General features: G+C 38.3%; 1 protein-coding gene across 1 annotated transcript in view; it reads right to left on the bottom strand.

Annotated features, from left to right (window-relative positions):
• Gpm6a (glycoprotein M6A) overlaps positions 1–7,425 on the bottom strand; it is a 251,554-nt gene extending 244,129 nt beyond the window's left edge. Inside the window, exon 1 of the mRNA XM_021218771.1 lies at positions 7,215–7,425. Within this exon, the coding sequence (XP_021074430.1) occupies positions 7,215–7,218 (4 nt within the window). The 5' untranslated portion in view covers positions 7,219–7,425. The remainder of the gene's footprint in view (positions 1–7,214) is intronic.
• Between the last annotated feature and the right edge of the window lie 13,109 nt (positions 7,426–20,534).

The following is a 20,534-nucleotide window of genomic DNA, read 5'->3' as shown; positions in this document are numbered from 1 at the left end:
TCTTTTTTTTTATTCATATTCTTAAAATAATTCTCTCTCTGTTTTTGGATCTATGTTATGGCTTCTAGCTTAATGTTTTTATGGGATTCCCGATTGTACAAATGAAGGGGGTCTCTGTTATTATCAGGACCTTGTGACTTTTGAACTGCTCTTTTCTTTCTGTCTGTTTGTTTTGTCCTATTCCACTATGTTAGATTTTTGCTTTATGTTTTATATTACATCATATTCATTTTATTTTATTATTCTTTATGAGCCTGTTTTCTAATAAGAAACAGGAAGGTTGTAGATCCAGATAGGAGAGACAGTGGGAGAAACTGGGATAAATAGGAGAGAAAACCCTAATTAGGATAGAGTATATGAAAAAAATCAATTTTCAATAATGTTGGAAAAAGTCCTTAAAGAACCATATTTGAATTCGCTGGGTTCTTGAACATTGTAGGTCACTCATTTCAAATTTTTTCTTCTTTGACTAATTGAATAACTTTACTCTGATCCTTTTTTTTTTTTTTTTTAAGTAGGTCCTTCAATTTTGCTCTGTTGATTATCAATTGGCAAGGGTCTTTGTTAGATTCAACCTAGTCATGTCCTTGTCCTGTCTGGACAGACACCATGCTGACTCAGGACTTTGCCCTCTTTCCTTCTCTTACCACCATGAAGACCAATGTTTTACACTTGCCAACAATCAGTTCTCTACTTCATTCACTGTGTATGCTGGTAAAGGAGGTAAAGAAGGTAAAATAAATAGCTTAAAATTCAGTAATCTGATGAGATCGAGGTCAGCTATCTGGAAAATGCTGCTCCCAGATTCCAGACTTCGCACCAAATAATGAAGAGAAACTATGTATTAACCAATAGCTGCTAACAGTCAAAAGACAATGTACCAATCAGGCATTGAGGGCTTATAGAAAAAGAGATGGGTTTTATTTGTTTCGAGAAAGGACTTCATTATGTAACACTGTAACCATGTAAGTTCAGGTAGGCCAGATTGGCCTCAAACTCAGATATCTGCCTACCTCTGCCTTCTTACTGCCGGGATGAAAACTGTGAACCACCACACCTGGTGATATATTTTATTTGGATATAATGTTGACTTAAGTTTCAAGTGTTTGTGCATTATATTAATACTTTGGCAACATTCTCTTAGCAATACATATTCATTAAATAAGTCATTGAGCATTGCATTCAAATCTTTTCAACATCCCTTCTTTAACTAAGAGTACCTCTTTATGTTACAGGGAGAGCAGTTAGATGAGAGAATATAAAGAGTTAGACCTTAGTGGGTGATTTAGTTCTGAACATACTGATGTTGAAGAAGTTGGGCTCAAAATAGACACCTGAGCAGAAAAGAATGGAATATTGTATGATATATATATATTGTATGTCTCTCTCTCTCTCTCTCTCTCTCTGTGTGTGTGTGTGTGTGTGTGTGTGTGTGTGTGTGTGTGTGTGTGTGTTTATACTTGACAAAACATAACTTTCAGAATCATGGCTTCAGTTGTTTATAAACAGAAACAATGTATGTGTGCATGTATAATATGTGCATGTATAAGTTACATAGACATACATACATGCAAATATGCATATATGTTGTTTTTGTTTATAAACAACACCTGAAGCCTTGAATTTGGAAGTCACAAGTTATTTTAAGGGAGAAAAGCTCAACAAATTCTAAAAGAAAAATACCACAATTAGGTTTCCCATAAGCAAATAAGGGACACAAGCTAAAACTGTATTAAACTTATCCAGTTATAGTATGATAGAGTGGAAATGTGAATATCTCAAAATATTAGTCATGGTAACGAATGTTTAAGTGGTGATGATTATGAATTAATACATTGGATGTGAAAAACTGATTATAGATTGTAATGAGCAGCATAATCAGTTAGAGAAGCATTCTGGACATTTTATTTCAACCCAGCCCCACACTTCTTGACCCAAAAATTAATTGAACTGAGAAGGAAAACTGTAGGTAGAAGTCGGGAGACCAAGCATTCTGAATGAGAATTTCAGGACTCTTACCCGGGAATCAGTATATAATAGACTCTGCTATTTTAATAAAATTAGAGATTCTGTAACAAAAAGACACAGAGAAGTAGCAAGAGGTACTTAATTCTTTATAACAGTCTTTAAGTATGTCTCCTAGAATAAGTAGTAAATGAATATTTTAACAAACTAAACAATAAAACAGTAATTTCTTTAAATTGCTTAGTGCTAGATCTGTTTCGCACGTGCATCAAAATTTTGATTCCTCAAGGTGGAGGTTTACGTGCTTGTTATACTTCAAGTAATAAGTATATACAGCTTCATATGATCTGTTTCTAGTTCCTATTTCTTTTTAACATTTGTTAATGGAATGACCTCAAATAAAAAAAAGTGCAGACATAGCAAGAATCTAACTGTTTAGGATCTCTAAACTTCTAAGCTGAAATGAATCCTGTCTTTGAATTTAAACATCTCATTTAAAATAGGTTTTCTTTGCTTTCCAGTTGTCTAGATAGGACCTTTTATTTTTCACCATTGTGACAGTTAAAAGTCACATAAAGACTTACATGAAGTTTTATCAAGTAGAATTTTACATAGTAAATTTAAGTATATCTTTCAAAGAGATGTATAATTAAGTATATCAATTATAATAATATACTTATAAAATTAATATACTCTAGAAAAATGAAACAATCTCAATTTCACAAACAGATCACCAGTGAGTACATAATATCTTCAAGAGTCTAGTAAATATCTTTCCTACTTTTTCCACATTTGACCTTATGACATATTCTCAGTTCTAAGTACATTATAAATAAAATATTAATTTATAATCCCCTTAGATTTTCAGACTTACATGAAAATAAGAAAGACTAGCGGATTTTCCTCATTTGGATTAGAGTTCACTCTCAGGAATCAACCACTGTATTTCCACCCAAGTACCGATTTCTACACACTGTTTTGCTGTGAAATTTTGGTGTGACTTACTCTAATGAAATAGCTTCACATTTCTAATTAGAGATTCTCACTTGCAATTTGTGTTTCAAAGAATTTTACTTAGTATCCAGTAGTAAATGCAACATGAACACATTCATAAGGCACTTGCTTTAAGAATGAGATAGGTCAGTCCGCGCTGTCCACCTCCAGCTCTCCTTATGTCAGCCAGTCTGTATTTGACAATGAGATGCTGGACCTGATTTCCTAGCCTTGAATTCAACACCCTATTCTCGACCTTTGTGGTCAATAAAATACAGCAGAACTCCTATACTGGGATACTTCCTCGATGCTAGGTCAGCCCCTGGGCATCTTAGAAGGTTCATTTTGGTAGGCTTTTTCTTGGAAACCTTCACTATTTTCAGAAAAACCCAAAGAAGGTCACAGATGAACCTACAATCACAGACACTATCAGCTGCCAGCTATTGTGAGCTATCTCAGATCATCAGTTTGATGAAGCCTACAGACGGTTAAATACCCAGCTGACATTACACAGCAACAACTCAAGGCTGCGTGTAAGAAGTGAGGAGCTGACAGTTACCACATAGAGCCAATAAGAGTTATTAATGAATAGTTTCATAAACTCATTTGGGGAATGGTTTATTTACAGCAAAAGGCAAATGTGGCACTAATTTATCTTTATCTGGCTCACAATGTTATTAGATTATTATAACTGTCTAGGGAAAATAATATCCTAGGGAGTTAAATGATACATAAGCGTTGTTACTATTAGTCTAGACTCCACCCTAGAATCACACAACACACTTGATTTAAAAAAAAAAAAAAAATTGAACTCATTAGATTCACATGTTTTGCCTCTTGCTATTACTAAACAATAGTGGGGGCTACATAAATTTATAGTACATAAATTTAAAGTACATAAATGTATAGCTATGTAAATTTATAGTATCATCAAACACAAGATAGAAAAACCTTCAATGATTTATAAAAGCGATCTCTTTCGAACATTGTCTATTTATGTCTTGTTCATTGTTGTTTACATTATATTGATTGTCTCCTGAAATACTTTTAGAAGCCCATATTCCAACTTTCTCAACAATTTTAAATTTCCCTAACAACTCTATTATTTTCACTTGAAAATAAATGGCAGAAAAAAATATAGTCTGGTCTTGTCTCTGTTGTCAAAGTGTATGGGCTTTTGATCTATCACTGAATTTTAAGGTATCACATTTCAAGCTTCTAATTTAGGGCATTTAGTACATAACTCGTACCTTTTCCTACTTTATGCCACTTATGCCTTCTCTCCTGCCCCTTAACCAATGTTTCTTACACTGTCTCTTTCTAGTAAACAATTAATTATATAGGTGTATCTTCTACCAAAATTTGGGAACTCTTATACACATGCACTCACACATATTTAAGTAGAGTAGTGACTAACACACCTAGGGAAAAAAAAATTTAAATATTCTTGCCCTATCTCTTTCCTGGACTCTGAAATTCCACAGTTGGAGAAATAGGAATGGTAGTTAATGTTAGCCTTGAAGCTAAAATATTAATATGCTTGGAAAACACTTGGCCCCTGCATTTTTCAATGTAAATTATTTTCTCTAACATTTCTTCAGAAAAGTTTGAGGCAAAATGGGAGTGTTGGTAGCCAAACCATGGAAGAAGACCCCATATCTGAATTTCCCTAGTTTGCACAGAACTTGTTTTGGTTTTTTGAGAATTCACCATGAGTGTCATAGATATGATGACTGTAAATTATTTAGACGGTTGGACTGACAATGACTCTCACCCTTCCACAGAGGTAGAGTAAGAAGTTCTCCTACAATCAGTGAATACTATCTTCATCCTCGCAGCCCCATTTCCTTTAGTTACTTTTTTTTCCCCCTGTTTTCTTTGGTTTTATAAGAGACACGGTTTCTCTGTGTAACCCTGGTATCGTGGAACTCACTACATAGACCAGGCTAGCCCCCAATTCAGAGATCGGCCTGCCTCTGCTTCCTGAGTGCTGGGATTAAAAGCCTGTGCCACCACCTCCTGGCTTAATTTTTAATTCTGACACCAGAAGAAGAAAGGCACAGCCTGCCGGGACAGGGCAACAGCTTCCTGTGATCCCAGGACCCTAGACTCCACTTCTGAGTCACTGGTTAATAACTTACCACCTGCGAAAAGGTATTAAGAAGTGAAATTCTGTTTTTTCACAAGTGAAAAGGAAGAGGAGAGATGTACCTTCAGTAATAAAGTCATTTCTATCTAGTTTCTATCTCTATCTTTTTCCTCCCTTCTCTCCTTGGCTCTTCTATCTAACTTTTCTGTGGATCCTTTCTCCTAATTTCCATCCTGAGTCTTGGCTGTAGATTCTCACTCTCTCTTGCTGAATACCAGTTGATTGATTTCATGGCTTTGTTCTATTTTGTTTTGTCTTTGTTTCCTAACCTGTGGTTTCTCCCTCATTCCTCTACTTCCTGTCTCTCAGCAGGGAACTGACACCTACTTGAGTTTTAAGGGACTTCAAACACAGGAGACACATGTAATCCACTCCTGATGAAACAGTAGTCATAAGAACTAAGGTTAAACTCCAGATCACTCCAGAAATGCGGGTACTTACTTGAACCTCGCCCCACAGCACTTTATATACTTTGGATTACAGATCTACCCATGAAAGTCAAAGTAAAATTCAAAGTCAATCATTTTCTTTATGGTTTGGAAATACAAACTAGAGAAATAATTAACTCTACGATGGGAAAACTTAACTTTTGATAGCCAGCCAATCCAAGCTTAAGTTTATCAGGGTAAATAATGTCATGTTTTCTAAATACTAGCATCTTAATGTTTTTAATAGAGTCAATTACATGATTACATAAAATCAATTATTTTGGCTTTTCATTTAAGCGAGAGGCATCTTCTTCGGGTGATATTCTAGTACACTGTATGTATTTTTCAAAGCCCACTTTCTTTAACGTTGTGGAAGTGGTTTGTTTTACTTTCATAACCTGCAGGTATTTCCATTTTTAAAAATCTTCCACTTAGACTCCACTCTGAAGATCATTTCTAACACTTTTATTACAAAGGACTTAAAAGAAAAATGAGTCTTTCTAAGACTCTTGCAGGGTCAAGCAAGAAGAGACTATTAATGTCTTGATCACAGTTAACATTCATAGGCAAAAATGTCCTTCGCCTTTTCTGTTTTCTTTTCTTCCAAGTTGGCCAGTGTGTATAAATCCCACTGCTTAGTAGTCAGAGCATCCCCTAACGCTGAGCCTGTGGGAATTTAGGAATTTCTACAGGGGCATGTCAGCCCAAAGGGCTCCTTTGCTGTGGGTGAAATCACTTACAACAAAGGACAAGGGAGCAGCGGGGGAGGGGCGACTAATGGTCTTGGACCGGAAGCAGGGAGTCCACCGGCATTTGCATAGTAAATCCCCCGCTGCTGGTGGATCGCTAATCAGTTACTGTGGAAATGCAATACTGAGCGAGCACTTTCCGCAGAAGCTGAACAAACATACCCAAGTCCGCTGATGGTGGGTTACTTCTCCACTGTTTTAAGAACTTTTCTCACCCTAAGCCACTTCCTCTGATGCTGGATTTGTATTTCAGGGACAGACACCCAGTCCTCCACCCCTCCACTGCACCCCACAACAGTCCTGGAAGTGTGCCAAGCTGCGTCTTAGAACTCCAGAGAAACTGGAACGAAGCTAAACTGCTCCAAGGGCTACCATGAGGTGACTTGAGCCACTCAGGGCGTCCTTTCATTTACCAAGATTCTTCCACGGAAAGGTGAAGCGTTCAGCCTCAACTTAAAACCTCCATGTGACCGAACGAACATTCAGTTTACACAGGGACAAGAAACTGTCCCCAAATCTCGCCCTGTCGCAAAGTCTTTCTGTACTCAAAGGAGTTAAGAGCTGAAAGTTTTGTAAGTTTTCTTTACTCGCTTCAACTTGCACCACAAAGCCCTCATCAGATATGTCATAGAGCTGCTCCTCCTCACAATCCGCTTGCTATTTCTAATCTTTCGCTTTTTAAAAATTCCTCAGATACTGTTCAAAGCAAGGTACACCATAGTCGCAGGCACCCTAAGGACCTTTTTTTGCTTTACCTGCCAACTCTCCCCTCCCTCCTCCTTCCCAGAGTAAATCCAGAGATACTGCAGAGCAAAACGCAGCAGGGGATGGAAGGGGTTGGTCCAGGGGAGATGCAATCAGTGGTTCACAGTCTCTTTCGGTAACACCTGCTTCCCGCCCTGCGGATCCGTGGGGAGCCGCTGCACTCACCCATATCCAAAAGTCTTCCTTCCTCTCCTGAGGTCCCCAGAGAAGTGTGAAAGACCAGGCGGGCGCTGCGTGCAGTCCACTTGTCCAAGCTGCACTCGGGTTCCCAGTGCCCCAGCCTCTGACAGCCTGGCCCCTCCCAGCGGAGACAGCCCCGCCGGTCCCAGCGAAATTCCGCCGCCCGCAGACCCCTCCCTCTCTCCACCTGCTTCGACTGATTGAAACCTAGTTCCCTCAGCTTCACGGTTGCCTAGCTCCCGGAGGCCTGCACCCTGACCCCTTTCAGTGTCTGAAGAGCCATATGCAAATGTCTCCCTCCCAAATATATTACCCCCATACATTCCCGCAGCACCCCAGGAGTCCAAGCATTAACCCTTACCCAGAACAGGAATGGGGGGAGGGTCCTCAGGAAAAAAAATATTACCGGAAAAAAAAATGAGATCATTCAATATTGTCCTCTTTTTTCCCCCTCTTTTTAGTACAATACTTTCTTTCTTAATACGGATGTTAAAAACAAGAGAAAGAATTTTTTTTTCCTTTATACTGGACAATCTCTTCTACATTAAATACTTATTTTCGCAATATAAAATGACTATGTTATATGTAAAATGTTATATTGCACAAAACAAACACACACACAAACACATTCACTCAAAAATATTCACTCATACTCATACACTTTCACACCTACACGTATTCATGCACACAAACACACACACATTCACTTATCCATACATACACACACATTCACACACACACACACACACACACACACACACACATACAACTCAGCTGGAAGTAAAGGATAAACAGGCACCTGGAGAGAGAGAGAGAGAAAGAATCAGAAAAAGACAGAGAGAGAGAGAGAGAGAGAGAGAGAGAGAGAGAGAGAGAGAGAGAGAGAGAGAGTGTCTGGAGAGTCAGAGTTAGAACCATGCTTAAAAAAAAAAAAAAAGCTACACTGGGATTTGGTTTCATAATTTGTAAAATAAGCGATCAGGTAAAAGTTACCTCTGACGTCTCTTCAAGCCAAAAGAGATCATAATTCTATGGAGATTTGGCCTAATTTTTTCAAGATTTATCCTGGAGAGGTTATTTTGGTAAGTCCCAAGAGTTTCTTAAGCCACTGTTTCCTGTAGCGTTACACCCTAAAGTGTACAAATTTATACCATGAACAAGAGAAGATAAAGTAGAGCTGAATGCCTTCCCTGAGGAGATTGCTGTCTAATATTTATATAAAATATTTGTAGTGTCTTCGGCAGGAGACATGAATACATGCAGACCATATTATTAAATTGGTTCAGAAACATTTGTTCAGCCAGAATCTCTCCCATAAAGGAAGAAGTATGTTCCTTGCAGAAAGGTTGCTAATGCATTTCAGTTCAATGGGAAGGGCAAGTCATTCTTGTGGGAGGGGAAAGGAAGTAGTCGATAACAGTTAACAGTGTTCAATGTATCATTCAGAAATGCATCACCATCCTGGAATCTGACAGACATGAATGAAGTGTGACTACAGCAAAACGTGCCATTCATAAAGTAGTCCCCCATAAACGAATTATGACTTTTGGAGACTGATTCAAAAGCTCAGATCTGCAAACACCTGAGGTCCCATTTCAAGATAAGATAACTTTTAAGAAATTAAAATTTCTTTGGATTTTCTGTGGCATCTCATCGTGATGATGACAGCATGCGGTGGGTATCATTGCCACACCATGTCCCCAGGCAGCTAAGCAAGAAAACCTCACAGATAAACAGAGATGCTGCAGAGCTGGACCTGAATCAATTTATTGCACTCTATCATTGTATCCAGGGAGACCTACAGATGCCTGAGAAAGGGCTGGGTATCCTTTAAACAAAGCATTATTCAAAAATGCTTTAAATGTCCCTAGAAAATTATAAGAATTATACAATGCAAATAAAATAAAATGGGTGTGAGCTGTACTGGCTGCCTGTCAACTTGACGTAAGCTGGAGAAATCACAGAGAAAGGACTCTCCCTTAAGGAAATGTCTCCATGAGATCCAGCTATAAAGCATTTTCTCAATTAGTGACCAAGGGAGGAGGGCCCAGCTTATTGTGGTTGGTGCCATCCCTGGGCTGGTAGTGCTGGATTCTATAAGAAAGCAAGCTGGCAAGTCAAGGGAAGCAATCCAGTAAGCAGCACCCCTCCATGACCTCTGCATCAGCTCCTGCCTCCAGGTTCCTGCCCTGTGTGAGTTCCTGTCCTGACTTCCTTTGGTAATGAACAGCAATGTGGAAGTGTAAGCTGAATAAACCTTTTCCTCTCCAACTTGCTTCTTGGTCATCATGCTTTGTGCAGGAATAGAAACCCTGACTAAGACACGGGCCTAAACAGAAAGATTGTAAAAGATTAAAAATAAAGGCCGGGAAACGCTTAAAGTGCACAACATCTTTAGCCATCAGGCCAACGTAAATTAAAATGTCTTTTAGACTCCATCTCATTCCTATCAGAATGGCCTTCAGGAATACAAATGACAACTAATGCTTGTGTATATATGAGAAAAGGGAACTCAAACACTGTTAGCAGGAATACAAACTAGTACAGCCACTTTGGAAACCAGTCTGGCAGTTTATCAAAAACTATAGATAGAACTGCTGTATGATCTGACTTATGGTACTTATGGTTGTTCATGCAAAGCAGAGATTTTGTATCCTATCCTGGAAATCGCCACTCTGATAGCAGTAGCTAGGAAAGTGGACTAATCTAGATATTCATCAACATGTGAATGGATAATAGAAATGAATTACACATGCACAACAAAAATAAAAAAAAAATGTGTAACTGGCAGGTGAATGGATGGAGCTAGAAAAAAAATATGTATTGACTCAAGCCCAGAATGACAAACTCGTCATGTTCTCTCTCATGTGGTTGGCAGGTCCTTGCTTCAAGTCTTTTGTTTTGTGTCTTTAGTTTGGAGCACAATGGAAGCCATGAAACTAGAGAGGGGTTGGTTATTGGAGGGGGCAGTGATGCATTTAAAAGGGGAGAATAGTGAATTATGGGTAAAACAAAAGGGAAATGTGGAATCCTGGGGTAGAAAGGCTTAAGCAGAGAGGGGCATGGAAGTATCGGGAATTTGGAGGGCAGAATAATGGCTAGCCCAGAGGAAGCATGTATAAAAGGCAATGAAGAAGTTTACTCTCTCACAACCTGATTAAAATATACATGGAGGGATAGTGGAACAGATGTAATATAAAAGAGGAGAAAGGAATAGTGAGAGTTAAAAGATTAACCGGTAATGGGATCTGAAGCCAAAGTTCTGAGAAGGAGACAAAGGATAAACCAAACTAAAATTGAGCAAATAATAAATAGCCATGTGTTACTATACTAGCTTTAAAATAGAACTTAAAAAAAAAAATGAGTTCAAAGGGATATACCCCGCATGAGTGGGTGATATTGTTCCCAGTAGATGTGGGTTATTAACCACGCTCACATGACAAAGCATGGGCTATCCCTTATGGGCTGGAGGCCCCAGAGGTTACAAAGCAATACAGCATGCTCCCATTGCCTTTGGTTACCTAACATAATTACATAATAAATCCCTACTACTGAAAATACCAAACACCCTGGCTGAAAGGCATAGAGAAATCCATCTCAAATTAACTGGAAAACTTCTCTTGATGGCTAGCTTTAACAATGGTGGAAGGTGTTCTGAAGGCTTCAGGGGAAGAAAAACATTATTTCTCCTAGCCAGCCCTGGACTCTGCATGTACAATATGAACCTTTCAGGCAAGATGTACGATAATAACCTGACTTTGATAGGGTAGCTAACAGATTTCTGATTGGACTTGAGGCCTGTTCCACAGGAGGAAATTTCATGCCTACTCCAGAAACCTTGGTCAAAAGCCAGTTACTGGGGAGGTCATGGGCCCTAGGGTAGATCCTGCTACCCTTAGTTTGCAAAATGGTCATTTTTATCAAGCTGTCTTCTAAATATTTATGCTTATATCCACAGACCTGGGGTTCTCTAAGTCTTAGTCAGATAAACTCCTTTTTTTTGCAGTGGACTGCAGCCAATACTGAGAGGCATAACTCATCAAATTGCCAAGAATAAGAGATTGAGTGTTCAGCCCTAAACTTTTATCAGCACCCTCTGGCCCCAAAACTCAGGAATCATGAAAGATGAGGAGACAGGAAGAATGTAAGGGCTGGAGCATCAGGAAGGATGCTGCCAAATGCTGTCTTTTGGATGTACCGTGCATCTATAAACAATATCAGCTGCACCTCAAGACCCACAAAAGAGAAAGCCTGCCAAACGTCTCCATAGACCTCCTTGCATTAGTAATGGACAATTGATAGTTGATTGCTGGTAAAAAAGGGACAATCATTCTTTGAAGGTATGGCCACTGGTAGGTTTCCTATGACCCAGTAGACAGTCCCACACCCATGCATGTATTAATTGGCCTTTAGATGTTAAAAGAGAGAGAAAAGAAAAGGCAGATAGGAGAGGAAAGAAAGTGTTACAAAACCAGAGAGAATCAGGGCAGGGAGATGAGAGGAGTTCATGGTAATATTTTAGTGAAAGATATATGAACTTTTCAATAAATAAACAATAATAATGAGGATATGGAATAAAAAACACCAACATTTGCCAGACCGTGATGGTGCCTGCCTTTAATCCTAGCACTTGGGAGGCAGAGGCAGGGAGATTTCTGAGTTCGAGGCGAGTCTGGTCTAAGAGTGAGTTCCAGGACAGCTTGGGCTATACAGAGAAACCCTGTCTCGAAAAACAAACAAAAAAAAGAAACCACCAACATTTAATAATCAAAGCCATGATATTCTCTTTTTGGTCTATTATACATAAATATAATTAATTGTGATGTTTTAGTTATCTATTTTAAAGTGGCCATTCAAAAGGAATGCTGTTGTATTACTTGAAATATGTAGATTCAATAGAAGCACATAAATAATTCATTGCCTCAGTAAATGCTTGCTATTTGTAATATCAACTCCCTGGCACTTCTTTGTATTTATACTTTTAAAAACATATTAGTAGTGCTCCTGCAGCAGATAGGAATAAATACAGAGACTACAGTCAGACATTTGGCAGAAAGTAAAAGACCTTGGAACATTCAGCCCTAAATGGGATATCTCTATCAAAGTGTATGGAATCTGGATGGGATGGGATGGGATGGAATTAGAGAAGAACTGGAAGGAGTTGGGGGAATGGAAACTGTAATCAGCATACATTACATGAAAAAAGTCTGTTTTCAACAAAGAAATACTTTAAATTTATTTATTAGAGTCTATGTTTCTGGTGTAAACATAAAAACCAGTTCATGTTTGGTGTGTATGTGTGTGTGCGTGTGGGGGTGGGGTTCTTGCACAGGGAAGGGTCTCACTGGAGCTCACTGGGACAGCAAGAGCCATTAAACACTGACCTCTGAGGCTCCTCCTGCCATCATCTTCCAGTATTAATATTATGGGAAGATGTTACCATATCCCACTCTTTATATGGGTACTAGAAATCATGGAGGCCCCAACTTCCACTTTTTCATTCTTATTTCCTATGATAGCTACTTTTGGTTGTCAGCTTGACTACATTTGTATTTAACTAAAACCCAAGAGGCTGGGTACACCGTAAGATTTTCTTTTCTTACTTAAATCAGTTGAAGTGGGAAAAGCCACATTTAATTCTGATCTTTAGAAGTAGGAAGATCTACCTTAAATCTGAGGTCCACCTTCTGCTGGGAGCCTACATAAGGGACACGGGAAAAGGCAGAGTGCTCTTTGCCTGTTTGTTGTGGTTCCTGCTGGCAAGGCCATTCTTTCACTGGCATTAGAGACTGAGATTGTGGCATACACTAAATACCAGCTGAGACATCCAGCTTTGTGGACTTAACAACTAATAGATTCTTAAAACTTCCATTGGTAAATGACATATATTGGAGTAGCTGAACCACAGCATATAAGCTATTCTAATAAATTCCCTTTCTTTAGATAGATAGATAGATAGATAGATAGATAGATAGATAGATAGATAGATAGATGATAGATAGATAGTAGATAGTAGATAGATAGATAGATAGATAGATAGATAGATAGATAGATAGATAGATAGATAGATAGATTCATCCCACAAGTTTTGTTCCTCTATAGAACTCTGACTATACATCCCCAATTGTTCATTAAGTCCTAAGTTGTTATATTTATACCTCTATATTCATGTATCATCTCTAGCCTTGTTATCTAGGCTATCTTTGTCACCAGTCCTAAGGAGATGTGACTAGAGTTCTATTTTGGAATATGGAATTTATTAACATACTTTTGAATAAAAATTGAGGGCTTGGGTGGAACTCTATAATTTTGAAATGGATGAAAAAATGTCACAGCCACTGTAGACTAAAGGGGCCTGATAGAGTAGCCACAGATCATTCATAGATGGAACCTTTTATGTCCCAGTCAAATATCAATTTGACATTATCAATGTTTGAAATGTATTCAGGGAGAATGACAGATGAGAAAAGACAAGATATCAAAAGCAAGAAATAACCCAGGAAAAAAATGTACAGGAAAGTTTGAAGAAAAAAGCAGAGGGTGCTGGCTAGTTCTATGTCAACTTGATGAAAGGGAGAGTCACCTGAGAGAAAGGAACCTCAGTTGAGAAAAATGCCTTCCTAAGATCAAGTTGTAGGCCGACCTGTAGAACATTATCTTATTTAGCAATTGATGGGGAAGGACCCAGCCATTGTGGCTGTGGGCACCTCTGGACTAGAGGTTCTGGTCTCTGTATGAAGGTAGGCTGAACAAGCCATGAGGAGCAACAATCCCGAGTGACCTCTGCATCAGCTCTTGCTTCCAGGCTCCTGCCCTGTTTGAGTTCCTGTTGTGACTTTCTTTAATCATGAACTACAACGTGTAAGTGTGTAAGTATAAGGCAAATGATCCCTTTCCTCCACAAGTTGGTTTTGGCCATGATGTTTCATCACAACAATAGTAACTCTGACAAAGACAAAGCCATCAGTTGAATTAGCTGTTACAGAGAGAAAAGCATAAGGGAAGAATTGAAAGTTTTTCATTTGAACTGGTAGTCAGCTCATTGATAAAATCATTAGCAAGAACATCTGTGACTAAACACAGTGGGCATCCTGATAAGTGCTAAAGCAAATAAGCACAGCCAAAACAAACAAACAAACAAAAAACAACCAACCAACAAACAACACAAAACAAAAAACCACTCAAACAGACAGAAAGGTTTACTGCCTACAGTAGGTCTATAGTAGGTAAGGAAAGCATGGTAATTATTTAGAAACTAATAATACCTTCCATGTAGAAAGAAAGATGCTGGCTTTACTCACGGAGTCTATGCACATTCACATAACAGAACTTTCAAGACTTGAGATGCTCAATTAAGGAGTATCTCAAATTGAGGTTGTTGTACAACAAGGAAGGATTGACAGGTGACTAAGTTCATGAGAACAGTGAGCATGGTGGTCAGGAACTCTGTGGGGCATGCTCAACTTGTATCATTAAGGTAGTAGTCAGGTATGCTTCAGCTCTCACAGTCAAGTTTTACCTGATTATGGACACATATAAGAATGTGCATTAGCATAAGAGCTTGCAGGAGAGTGGATAGGTCAGTGCTTGTAAGGTATATAGCCTCAAGAATTTTTTTTTTATTTTATGAAAGCTAAAATAATTGTTAAAATGTTTAATTAGGTAGAGAATATAGAGATGAAGCACTTGTAAATTAATCTAAAAAAGAAGGAAAGAAAATGACAGGGGGTGGGGAGAAGTTTATTCATCTGATAAAGTTAGAGTTTTTGAAAGAGCAAATGACTGGTGAAAAGAAGAAAATTTCAAATAAGTACAGAGTTTGAGGCAAGGAGAGAGCAATTTAGACCCGAAGATCTCAGAATCCTTTGGACATTAGGAACAACACATGTACAAAGAAATGATTAGTGCTACAAATCAACTTACAGAAAGTAAGGAAGTTCATCAAAGCTCCCACAGTGGTGAAGGGGAGGGAGGAGGACAATGTATAAAAGAAATACCAAGCAGTACTGTGGTTCCAGAGAGACTGAAAATAAATTTATAGGAAAATAAATTACTATTTTTGTGATTATATTTGCAGTTTATAAGCACCTGAACAAAGAAGAGATAGTGGGTAAGTGTATTAATAAAAGGCGAGGAAATATGTTCACTATCTAGTAGAGCTGCAGTTATCAAACTGTGGGTTGAGATGATCACATAACAGATATCTTGCATGTCATATTTACATTAAGATTCATAATTAGAGGCTAGAGAGATGGCTCAGAAGTTAAGAGCACTGACTGCTCTTTGGAAGGTCCTGAGTTCAAGTCCCAGCAACCATATGGTGGCTCACAACCATCCATAATGAGATCTGACACCCTCTTCTGGTGCTTCTGAAGTCAGCTATCGTGTACTTAGATATAATAATAAATAAATCTTTAAATAATATTTATAACTAGCAAATTTACAGCTGTGAAGTACAGAAAATGAGGAACTCTTTTAAAGGGTCACAACATCAAAAAGGTGGAGAACCACTGCAGTAGAATTATGACAGAAAGAGTTAAGGAGCTCAGAAGCAAAAGCAAGAATTAATAAGGAAGTGGAAGCGAAAGTGTTATACATGTGAGCCCAGCATGGGCTACTCATTGAGTTAAAGCTAACCTGAAGTACATAGTTAGGCCTGTTCTGTAAAACAAACAAAATGTGTTCGTGTGTGTGTGTGTGTATGTGTGTGTGTGTGTGTGTGTGTGTGTGTGTTATGTCTACATGTGTTTATGATGTATGGGTGTCTGTGTATGTCAGTGTTTGGATAAGAACCTATTAAATACTACATTTTTAGGCTGAGCTAACATAAGAACACCACCTCAGAAGAATATTAAAAGACTGGAATAAACGGATGGCCAAGTTCCTCAAGGCATAAATGAAATTTAAGAGCAGATTCAGTGGAAATAAAGCATGAGATGCAGTGAGAGGTGGAGTTGATATTCTGCAATTATTACACAAGAATTTGAGATTATGGAGCATGAAAACATTGGAATAACTCTCAATGGAAATGGTCTTCCTTATAATGAGGCAAGACTTTGTGGATAGACATTAGGAATGTTCTCATTAGGTGTATTAAATTATATTATGGGGGAAATAGGAGTTGGAAAGGAAAACATTCATAAGTAAAATTTAAACAACAAAATTCATTTGAAACACTAAAAATTTAAAGTTAAGCAATTTTAAGTTGCAATTATGAACATTACTGGAGATAAGGAATGAATGCATCCTATGAAAGTTCATAAAACTGTTTATGACTTAGATATAAAAAAAACTATAAAATATCCACAGATTCTTGAGTAGCATAACAAATGTTTAAGATGTAGAAAGCTAGATTAATCTGGCTTTACTAGATGCAGCAGTTCTACTCATAGACATATTTGTTTTAGATTCATATATTTTATTTTCTAAGTGTTTTGACTACATGTATATATGTACAACACAAATATGCTTGATAACTGCAGAGGTCAGAAGAGGTCAACATAGCCCCTGGAAATGGAGTTATGGATGGTTGTGAACCACAGTGGAGTCGCTGGAAACTGACCCTTGGTCTTTATCTCTTCAGACTGGAAACAGTGAAGAACATTTCACTTGTGGTTCCATGGTTCAGGATGGTGATTATGATGTAGCTCTAACATGAGCTGGTGTTGTGGGTAGAGAGGGCTTCACAGACCTAGGGTGGAAGGCTTGGTTTTGTAAAAATGATCTTAATGTTTAGCAGAATAGAGTTTTGCTAGGGATAGTAAACTGATTCTAGCCTTCTATCATGACTCCCCATCTTTCCTGGGACAGGAGTTCAAATGTGGTTTCTTTGACTATTCAATGAGGTCATGCTGATTCTCACCCTCACCCACACATCTGTATGACTCTCAGGTGCTTTTTTCTTTTTCTATTGAAACTAGACTTTTAAAAATGCAATATATTCAGATTACTTCTTCCCCCTCCCCTAACACCTCCTAGGTCCTCCCAACTTTTCACCCACCCAAACCCACACCTTTTTTTCATAGCTCATAAGGATAAAAAGAGGGACCTAAAAGCTTTATGATAATAAATAAAAAGAAAAACAAATTGATTACATTCAACCATATTTGTTCTGTTTCAAGAGAAAGAATGTGGGATGTTCATATTACTTTGAAAACCCATAAACGTTTTTGTCTTCTAATGAACATGTAATATGTGCACTTAAAATACTCAATTCCTTTGCCTCTAGACAAAAAAAAAATGATATGAAATGGGGTCCATCACACAAGATGCTGTAAGCTATATTATTAACATCTGTAAAACTGATGAGACCTTTCAGCGTGTTTTTTATCTCTCACCTAGAACTCTATCACATCACTACAGAAGTTCTGCTTTTCTACAAGCCAGAAAATTTGCTGAGTTCATTTCATAATCCCAGACATAGAGTTTTCCGTGGACAGAGATTGTGTGTGTAGATGAAGGAGTAAATGCCTTGTGCCTACCGGTACTCATTTCTTCATTTTCTTCTCTTCTTCATATGTAATATATTTTTATGATAGTTTTAGATGTACAGGACATGGGACAGAAGATCAAGACTCTGCACATGTCTTCTGGTCCCTAGTATTCTACTGCCTGCACACATGACAGCCTACTTTACCTATGCAAGGATATCACAGTTGCTTGCACATTTAAGCACACACACACTTGTGCAACTGCAAACACAAGTCCAAATACCCCACATATACATATAAATATCAAAACTCTCTTTTACAACAAAAATTAACATTAGCGTTATTTGTATGACAGATGGGAAAACTGGGGTTAAACTTGTTACATTCTTTATGAACATTATGCAACCACTGAATTTCAGATTAAGAATTGGCACCGAAATCATCATTCCTTCCCCTGAGCAATGCTGACTCTAATCTAGCTTAATGTCTCTTGATGGGAACGTGTTCCTCTTCTTCACTGATTCTTATTATTACATCAGTTCCCTGCTTTTGCTGCCAAAAATGTGTTCCTGTATGTGACATGCATCCAGAATTATTTTATAACCACACTAATTTAATAGTTGAGGCTGATTATAGTTTGAGGGTCTTAAAAGAATCAACCTTAGACTGTCTCTATTGCATTACTTGATTATTTTTTCATTCTTGCACATTTAAAAACATATTTATTATCATGTCATTGAAGCAATAGATATTTATAAGCATTGAAGATTCTCTCCTGAGTTAGTCTTATTTGTACAACTTAAATAAATAAGTTAATGACAATAGCAGTGAAACTCCTTGATACATAATTCTCACTATAATTTCAATATGAAGTGTTCTCCAAATTCCCATATGCAAAAGACCTGATCCCTACCTTATTGTTACTAGGAATGAGAGGTAGTGGAAACTGAGATGCATCTCCTTAAAAGAGATGGAAGGCCAGTTCCTGGACATCCTTTCCCTCAGTCTCTTCTCCACTTTTGTCCCTGCAGTTCTTTTAGACAGGAACAATTCTGGGTCAGTGTTTTTGACTGTGGGATGGCAACCCCATCCCCTCTACTTGATGCCCTGACTTTCTACTGGAGGTAAACTCTACAGGTTCCTTGTCCCCACTGTTGGGCATTTCATCTCAAAGTTCCCTTTGAGTCCTGAGAGTCTCTCACCTCCCAGGTCTCTGGTACTTTCTAGAGTGTCCCCCCACCTCCCACTTCTCAAGGCTGCATATTTCTATTAATTTTGCTGGCTCTTCATCTTATGGGTGGGCTCTAAGCCCTGACACTATTACTGATGCTATGGTGTGCTTACAGATAGGAGCCTAGCATGACTGCCTTCTGAGAGGCCCAACAAGCAGCTGACTAAGACATAGATACTTACACCAAACCAATGTACTGAAGTCAGGGAAACCTGTGGTTAAATTAGGGAAAGGCTGAAAGAAGTTGAGGAGGAGGGCAACCTCATAAGGAAGACCAGCAGTCTCAACTGACCTGGATCCCTGAGATCTCTCAGATACTGACCCACCAACCAGGCAGTACACATTAGCTGGTACGAGGTCCCCAATACATATAAAGCAGAGGACTGACTGGTCTGGCCTTGTGAGGCACCTAACCCTTTAAAGACTTGAGACCCCAGGGAGTGGGGAGGTCTTCTTGGAGATGGGAGAGGAGGAATGAGATGAGGAGCTGCTGGATGGCAGAGCAGGAGGGGGATAATGGCTGGACTGTAAAAAAAGAAAAGGATTAAAGATAACGTTTAAAAAGAGAGAGATGGGAGGATCCTGAATGCATCTTCTATCCAGTCACAGCTGAGTGCCTTCGCTTGTCCTGTCAGACTCCCGCCAGGATGTGCTGTCATGTTGTAGCTCCAAAAGCAACGGAGTCAATCAAATGCAGAACAAGCCTTCAAACCATAGAACTAAAATAAACATTTTCCCTTTGCAAAGTTAATTCATTTCAAGCATTTATTGGAAGGTTGGATAACCCAGGCCCTCAGTATCAACTTGAGTCCTTTTTCTAATTTTCATATTTAATCTAATTTATTTTCAAATTTCATTTGCTTTATCTCCAGTCCACTGGAGTGTGGGAGTATAACTGTGTTTATAATTTCAGCAAGCCACAGCCACTAACTGATCTTCATTAGACTTGTAAAAAATCCTCAGAATTTCATCTCTCAGAATTCACTTAGTCCAGAGCAAAACATCTGAAATTATAAAGTATAATTAACAGGGCTCTCCTAAAATGCTGTTCTAACACACCACAGATATTGTACCTGATTGGAGTATCCTCTCTGCCTTAATATGTATCGTGTTATTTGATAGTGCTTTCTTTTCTTTTCTTTTTTCCTCTTTGTTTAAATTTTAAAATGTAAGTTTTTATTTTTTTTCCTTTTTTAATATTTTTATTTTTGGAGAGGAAAGAGTTTATTTCATCATATATCTTACAGTACATTATGAATGGTAGTCAGGACAGGAAATCAAACATGAACTTGGAGGCAGGCACTGAAGAAGAGGTCATGAAGGAATAGAGTTACTATCTTGTGCAGACGGAGTTCTTATTCCAGTTGTTCAGGGATGGCACTTACAACAGTAAATCCTCAGTCAAGAAAATAATGATCTTTTGCCTACTAGACAATCTGATGGAGACATGTTGTCAACTGAAGTTTCCTTTTTCAGGTTGATTCTTGTTGACTATATTTGACAAAAAAAAATGAAGAACGAAAGAAAGAAAGAGAGAGGGAGGGAGGGAGGAAGGAAGGAAGGAAGGAAGGAAGGAAGGAAGGAAGGAAGGAAGGAAGGAAGGAAGAAAGAAAAGAAAGAAAGAAAGAAAGAAAGAAAGGAAGG

The sequence above is a fragment of the Mus pahari genome, chromosome 19 (assembly GCF_900095145.1).
Source record: "Mus pahari chromosome 19, PAHARI_EIJ_v1.1, whole genome shotgun sequence".
In the NCBI taxonomy this organism is placed as follows: domain Eukaryota; kingdom Metazoa; phylum Chordata; class Mammalia; order Rodentia; family Muridae; genus Mus; species Mus pahari.
The sequence above is the reverse complement of the archived record's forward strand: the minus strand, read 5'-3'. Positions and strand labels throughout refer to the sequence as shown.